General features: G+C 37.5%; 1 protein-coding gene across 3 annotated transcripts in view; it reads right to left on the bottom strand.

Annotated features, from left to right (window-relative positions):
• The window catches only part of LOC124381476 (dentin sialophosphoprotein-like), a 57,435-nt gene extending 51,854 nt beyond the window's left edge, over positions 1 to 5,581 (bottom strand). For 2 of the 3 annotated variants that reach the window (XM_046843166.1, XM_046843167.1), the window contains exons 1-2: positions 5,434 to 5,581; positions 2,990 to 3,075 (exon numbers count right to left, since the gene is read on the bottom strand). Coding sequence is in view for 1 of the 3 variants with exons in the window: in XM_046843163.1 (XP_046699119.1) it covers positions 2,591 to 2,682 (92 nt within the window). In the remaining 2 variants the exon portion in view is untranslated. Of the gene's footprint in view, positions 1 to 2,590; positions 2,684 to 2,989; positions 3,076 to 5,433 lie in introns of all 3 variants that reach the window. The other variant, XM_046843163.1, reaches the window with a different exon arrangement.
• Between the last annotated feature and the right edge of the window lie 2,721 nt (positions 5,582 to 8,302).

Raw genomic sequence — 8,302 nt, 5'->3', positions numbered from 1 at the left:
AAAGCTGCAGCCCCATAATCACATGACTACCCCACCATACGTCATGTTGGTATGGTGTTCCTTGGATGATGCTCTGTATTGGCTTTGGGGCAAACATACCTTTTAGAATTATAGCTAAAAAGTTCAACCTTTGTCTTGTCAGAACTTAACACGTGTAGCGTTAAGCGAATTTAGACAAGCTTGCATATTGTTCTTCACAAGAATACCCCACAGCCCAGACAACAGATGGTAATCACCTTCAAGGAGTGACCAGTATCTGCAAGAAACTGCTGTAAATCCTTCAGTGGCATCTTAGTAGCTTCCCTGATAAATTTCCCCCTGTCCTCACACCTGCTTTGGAGCATCGTCCTGATCTTTGCAATGTTTCTGTGGTGCCACATTTTCTCTACTTATTAATGATGCTTTTCTTAATAGTTGCTTTTAAATAACCGTAACTTTGTTTATTGGCAGAATTAACTCATCCAGACCTCCGTCATCCTGCTGGCAGATGTTCTGTTTCAGATCTTTTGTTGCATCCACTAGTACATGGTGACTGAAGGCTTCTACAGTGTAGTGATGCCTCACATGGGTTTCACAGGAAGATACACCACAGGTCAGGAATGACTTTGTAGCTCTGATCTTTTCCCCAATGCAGATATCACAGGCTACATCTCCAGGCCCAGCATAGCTATGAGCAGGAAGTGCATGACTGAAGTCCATCTGCTTCAGCAATCGATCCAGTGTTTTGTTTAGTGGTAAATCAGGGAATATTTCAAACCTCTTAGAGCAGTTTAGGGCAGGAACAATCTTTATTAGTGTTTCTGGATACAGGTTTTACATAAAGTGTCTTGACGGGGGATGGACACAGGATCCTTCATGACATTTTCACATGAGTGAAAAAACACATCGAAGGTTTCACAATCTTGAGCGATTGTCTGTGTATAAATAAAAAAAAATCAGAAGCCACAGCTTAGATCTCAGTGGAATTCACAGCTAAATACAACAACATTTAGACGTTACTTGTTACTTGCAGTGACACAATGCTTTCTATCAAAAACACACTCAATCTACTTCCATAACACAGGGTTTAGGAATGGCATCATTTAAAAAGGTGTCAAATTCAGGTGCAAATGAGGGAAAAAAAAAGGTGTAATATAAAAGGTGTACTTTGCCCACCACTGTTAATAATACAATATACCACAGTTTAAATGCCACAATGTCAGTATTCATGCTGACCATGCAGTTTATTGCACAACTTATAATATCTACTTTAACTATGAGAACACATCCGGCAAAAACGATGAGAAAGTTTCAGCCTATTTAAGAAAAAAAACAAAAACGGATTTTACCAAAATTGAACTTTTTTTCCCTAAATGATCTTTATTCTTGTACACACTTGCATGTTTTAGCGAGCTTGTATATTAGCTACGTTGCTGTTCATGTGTTATAGCAAAGCAGAGACCAGCTAATCAACTTAATTTGTAAATGGCAACAGATAAATTTCTCATGTTCAAATTCAAATAGGGAAAGAAAAGTGAAAGAAATGAATCATTTTCAACACGAAGGTCAGAGTCATCAACAGAAACCAAGTGAAATAATGAAGCACCTCATTACCAAATATCTAACACAGACGATGAGACATGAAGAAGTGACTTGGACTGTTTTTTATATAAAACATGGAACTTGTAAAGATGTAAATATCAGATTATTCAGAGCATTTCAGCCTCTTATCTACTCCAGAGGCACTGCATCATGTTTGATTTTGCACTCTGAACTTTTTAACAAGCTGAGATTTGTGAGAACTTTAAAAGCATTTCTGTGCATATTGTACTGTGTGTAGTTGCACATTTAACTTAATATATACACAAAATCTCTTTCCACTCATCTCTCATGACAAATGTGATATTCAATATATATTTTTACTTTTTATTTTATAATAAACATGTGTAAACTAGCACAGTTATAATATAGATATATTTATAGAAATATAAAAAAAAAAAATACACACCTTTTAAATGCATTGTGTCGATCCATTGACTTCTTGGATGTGTGACGTTTGCTTGATAGAAGATCATATTTTGTGCTGCATAAATAAAAAAAATCTCTTTAAACAACATTTACACAAAACACACACACTGAATACAGATCACAGACTTGATGGATTTTGGGTGGAGCTGATTGGTGCTTTTCAAATCTTAATGGCCAGCCTTATAAACAACCGTAACCATAGTAACATCCAGTTCAAGTTCCTTCTGGAGTGAGACAGCAAGTGTACACCTTTACTGAGGAACATGTTCAGATGAGAAACGGACTGAAAAAGAGCACCAGGATTCAACTCCAACAGCTTCATTATTAATAGACTAATATATATCTAATTAATATATTTTTTCAAAAAACTCATGTTAATAAATATAACTAAATATAAATAAAAGAAAAAAATATATATACTATTTTGATCCATTCAGTCAGTTTTTTATCTGCAAACATCAATAACAGCTTTAACTCCTCAACATCAGGAAGTGACCATGGGATAAAATCCAGGTCCATTATACTGCTCACTGCTTCACACCTGCTGTAGCTCTGGATTATCACTATACCATAACCAACTCACCGAATGTTCCACGGTTCATCACTGCTATCACTGGAATCATCCACTGACGGTTTAGTCAGGGTGAAGCTGGGTGATGTGTTCGAATCCGACATCCTGAAAACCCCCAGAGAAATCATCTGTTATTTAGAAATGCACTGAAACCAGCACTTTTAATGTTATGGCTGATCAGTGTGTGTGTGTGTGTGTGTGTGTGTGTGTGTGTGTGTGTGTGTGTGGTCAGAGGAACTTGTGGAAGAACTTGACTGACCCACACAAAGTCATGACCTCAATCCCATTAAATGCCTTCAGGATGAACATGAATTCTCCATGTAGTGGATGGACAGACACACAGACAGACGGACGGAGGGACGGATGGACGGACAGACAGACAGACAGACGGACAGACAGATAGATAGATACCTGCAGGTTGCTGGTGGATCCACAGGCTGCTCAGACTTTACAGATGTCAGTCTTGTTCCTGTACAGTACCTGTGGCTTTATTTTTTCTGTTTAAAATCAAATGGCAGAACCTTAATTAAAAACTGCACACAAATCAATAAAGACCCCCACATCATAAGTAAGTGATAATCCATGGTGAGCATTTCAAGATCTTACTGCTCTATACCTCCATGTTGAAAGTTTTTATTATAGGTTTGTATTTTACAAAAATAATGAACGCGATACAACAAAATATTAAAAATAAATAAATAAAAAACAATAAAGCTATTAACCTACATAGAGTGAGGAAAATAAGTATTTGAACACGCTGCTATTTTGCAAGTTCTCCCACTTAGAAATCATGGAGGGGTCTGAAATTGTCATCGTAGGTGCATGTCCACTGTGAGAGACATAATCAAAAAAAAAAAATCCAGAAATCACAATATATGATTTTTAAACTATTTATTTGTATGATACAGCTGCAAATAAGTATTTGAACACCTGTCTATCAGCTAGAATTCTGACCCTCAAAGACCTGTTAGTCTGCCTTTAAAATGTCCACCTCCACTACATTTATTATCCTAAATTAGATGCACCTGTTTGAGGTCGTTAACTGCATAAAGACACCTGTCCACCCCATACAATCAGAGTTCAAGAATCCAACTACTAACATGGCCAAGACCAAAGAGCTGTCCAAAGACACTAGAGACAAAATTGTACACCTCCACAAGGCTGGAAAGGGCTACGGGGAAACTGCCAAGCAGCTTGGTGAAAAAAGGTCCACTGTTGGAGCAATCATTAGAAAATGGAAGAAGCTAAACATGACTGTCAATCTCCCTCGGACTGGGGCTCCATGCAAGATCTCACCTCGTGGGGTCTCAATGATCCTAAGGAAGGTGAGAAATCAGCCCAGAACTACACAGGAGGAGAAAAAGAGCTGGGACCACCGTTTCAAAGGTTACTGTTGGTAATACACTAAGATGTCATCGTTTGAAATCATGCATGGCACGGAAGGTTCCCCTGCTTAAACCAGCACATGTCCAGGCACGTCTTAAGTTTGCCAATGACCATTTGGATGATCCAGAGGAGTCATGGGAGAAAGTCATGTGGTCAGATGAGACCAAAATAGAACTTTTGGGTCATAATTCCACTAAAGCGTGTTTGGAGGAAGAAGAATGATGAGTACCATCCAAGAACACCATCCCTACTGTGAAGCATGGGGTGGTAGCATCATGCTTTGGGGTGTTTTTCTGCACATGGGACAGGCGACTGCACTGTATTAAGGAGAGGATGACCGGGGCCATGTATTGCGAGATTTTGGGGAACAACCTCCTTCCCTCAGTTAGAGCATTGAAGATGGGTCGAGGCCGGGTCTTCAAACATGACAATGACCCGAAGCACACAGCCAGGATAACCAAGCAGTGGCTCTGTAAGAAGCATATCAAGGTTCTGGCGTGGCCTAGCCAGTCTCAGACCTAAACCCAATAGAGAATCTTTGGAGGAGCTCAAACTCTGTGTTTCTCAGCGACAGGCCAGAAACCTGACTGATCTAGAGAAGATCTGTGTGGAGGTGTGGGCCAAAATCCCTCCTGCAGTGTGTGCAAACCTGGTGAAAAACTACAGGAAACGTTTGACCTCTGTAATTGCAAACAAAGGCTACTGTACCAAATATTAACATTGACTTTCTCAGGTGTTCAAATACTTATTTGCAGCTGTATCATACAAATAAATAGTTAAAAAATCATACAATGTGATTTCTGGATTTTTTTTTTAGATTATGTCTCTCACAGTGGACATGCACCTACGATGACAATTTCAGACCCCTCCATGATTTCTAAGTGGGAGAACTTGCAAAATAGCAGGGTGTTCAAATACTTATTTTCCTCACTGAATATAAGATGTACGGGGTTGCCAGATCCGGCTCAGATCAGTACTTGTAACTTCATTTGAAGAAAATAAAAAAGGATGCCGCTTAGCTAACAAATTATTAAACTCTTTAACCAGGTCAAAAATAAAAGTTTCATGAAATATTTGTTCCAGTCAGGGACAGAGGTTTTTCACTATGTGTGGTTACGCAAATAAGCGGATCTCGGTATAACCTGGCAACCCGGAAAAAAACATAAAAATGTTATTAATAGAAATCCTCGACTAAAACAGTAATGTACAAATAAACAATGTGCTCTTAAAAACAAAAACAACGGTGCAAACAATACATCGACACCAATATATTATATAATACCATATTACAAGTTTTTACCAAGAAATATGACGCAGTTTATGAAGCCTAGTTAATGGCCTCCTATTTTGGTTTGTTTTATTTTTCTTCACTACATAATAATAATAATATAATGAGTCATTATATTAAATATAAACCGCTAAAATAAAGTTATATAACGACCTATAAGCGTGTTTAAAACTTTTCTTACCTCCGCAAAAAAACACAGACGCGTCTAAAACTTCTAGAAAGAGAAAGTAAGGAGACCTGGTGATGGAACGAGGAAGTGCAGGTGAGCATAAGGAGACAGAAGGTGGAGAAACAGGTTTGATGAGAAAAGTAGGCAGGAGAACAAGGAGATACACACACACACACACACACACACACACACACACACACACACACACACACACACACACACACATATATATATATATATATATATATATATATATATATATTATTATACACATTATACACATATATATATATATTATTATACATTATACATATATATATATATATATATATATATATATATATATATATATATATATATATATATATTATTATACAGAAAGTTTATTATAGAAATCCGTTATCTTAAATAATTAGTGGTTGTTGTTTTACAGACTGTCCGCTAGGGGTCAGTTTCGAGCTCTGTGTGGGGACGGTATTTGGGAAAATCATAAATAAAAAGTGGGAAACGTAACAGAAATAGTTTTTTTTCTTTATTTAAAAAACGATCAGATAAACACATACCCATTAAAGTAAGACAATTGAGAAAGATTTAAAAAAAAACCCCTCAAAGCCATGTTTTCATAGCATAACAACGCGTTCTCGCTCCAGCCGCCATCTTATTTTTGTCCTGCCGCCTGTTTGTACAAGAAAACAAAAACCATTAAAATATTATACACAATACATCATTCTTACGTTAATATGAACATACTGATTTATATTTTTACACATTTTTAGTTTCTGATATGAAGCATCGCTTATAAACCGTTTGTTTTATATATATTTGTTGTGTAACGCTTACAATGTTATCACTACATTACAGTGTATGGCCAAACATTTCTGGAAACGAATGGTCAAAAGAGCTCCATAGCAGGAGATCTTCCAATCCAACCCATGGAAAGCAGATCTTCATAAAGCTGGTTTTGTACACAGGGTCATCGTCATAGCTTTGAACAGGTTTGGGTGAAGGGAAAGCTTTGTAAAACTGTGCATCAGATTAAGGAAGAAGCACATGTGGAAAAGTCAAGTGTCCAGATACTTTTGGAACACATTTACTATAAGTTCGTATTTTATTGTATCTAGAACCTAATAAATACACTCAATGTGTATATTGTGTGTAAGTGTATATTTGAAGATGGATAAAGGTTACATGAGGTGACCTTAATACTTCCTGAAGTCCTTCAGTATCCGTATAATCACCAAGAACTTCTTGGCTCGGGCAAGAACTTTTACACGGAGGCCTTCAGTGAAACTCTAATCTACACAATGTTGCCTCACCAAGGAGGCAAAAGACTGTACTTAAATAGGGAACACAGAACAGGTGTACACAAACGAAAAAGGAAGTGAAAAGAGGACTGTGAATGTGATTGCGCCCTCTGGTGGTCTTTCAAAAGTGGGGGGGACGAAATGTCTAGTGTTACCAATTTTTTTTTTAAAGTTAACCCTTGTGTAATTGACAGGTTTTATTTTTAATCATAATTGTTTTGCTTTATATGCTTTATGATTATATTTGATTATAAAACAGAAAGAAATACAGAAATACAACAGCTTGCCACTGGGACAGGACCCTTAAAAGGACATCTTTTAGCACCCCAAAAATGTACAGTTGTACATTAAGGTACACATTGGTACTCCAAGGTAGTAATGTGACAGTACAAAGATGTCCTTATAATCGTACTAAGAGTAAATTGTTTACATATTTTAAATTGTATTGTGTATGCACAGTACATGGCACACAGTAATGGAGACTTGCGTATTAATAGATTATACATTATAAAATGTAAAAAAAAAAATAAAAAAAAAAACAGCCAGGTGTTAAATGCCACATCTGTTCTCACCTGTAAAGTGTCTTGTGTAACATACTGAATCTGCCCTGACAAACCGAGGCTGTCTCTTTCTTGCTCATTCTTGACAACACATTAAAATGTAAAATGAGTGCAATAATGAAAGAGCAGCCCATAAAATAAAAATCAGTTCCTATCAGCATACTGTAACATTTCCCGTCATCCACCCTCATCCACCGGACTACATTACCCAGCATCCTTTGCACCACAACCCCCATTATAAAAGAGTTTAAGGAAAAAACACAGAAAAAGTGAACGTTTGTCCAAGCAGCTATTTTTCCTTATAATCCTTTAAAACTTGCTAATTATTCAACAAGAGCAACAGGCAGAGCTACTAAACACTGTGCAACACAATTCGGATCCATATGCAACTTACACTGTTCGACATTTTTGTAAAAAAGGAGTGAAGCGGTTTTTGCCGCTTTGAGCTCATCGGGACCGCGGATGCGACTCGAGCTACAGTACCAGGGCGCGTGATGATGACGTGACAAGTGAGTGACTGATTGCCATGGATACTTGAACGTCATGTATAGACTATCTTGTCTCTTTGAATTTTAAATCACTCTGCATTTATATACATTGCTCTATTAAAACCTTACCATGTCGTGAACACACACACACACACACACACACACACACACACACACACACACACACACACTCTCTCCATTAAAAAAGTGAGGGGGACGAATTTACTTTTTATAAAAAGTGCGGGGGACATGTAATCTACACCCCTGCACCCTTGCATACCATTTCTATACTGTGTGGCCAAAGGTATGTGGACACCTCACCTTGACATTGATAAGTATGTGGACACCTCACCTTGTCATTCATAAGTATGTGGACACCTCACCTTGACATTCGATTTTTGGACTGGAGGAAATAAAATGTACCAATTAACACTTTAAAATTAAACTGGAACAGGAGCTTCCTCAACATCCTTACATCAGTACATTGACTCACTAAAGCTCTTGCACCAGAATGATCACTAATCCCCAC

The sequence above is a fragment of the Silurus meridionalis genome, chromosome 28 (genome assembly GCF_014805685.1).
Source record: "Silurus meridionalis isolate SWU-2019-XX chromosome 28, ASM1480568v1, whole genome shotgun sequence".
NCBI lineage: Eukaryota > Metazoa > Chordata > Actinopteri > Siluriformes > Siluridae > Silurus > Silurus meridionalis.
Note: the sequence above shows the minus strand (reverse complement) of the source record. Positions and strands in the feature narration are given on the sequence as shown.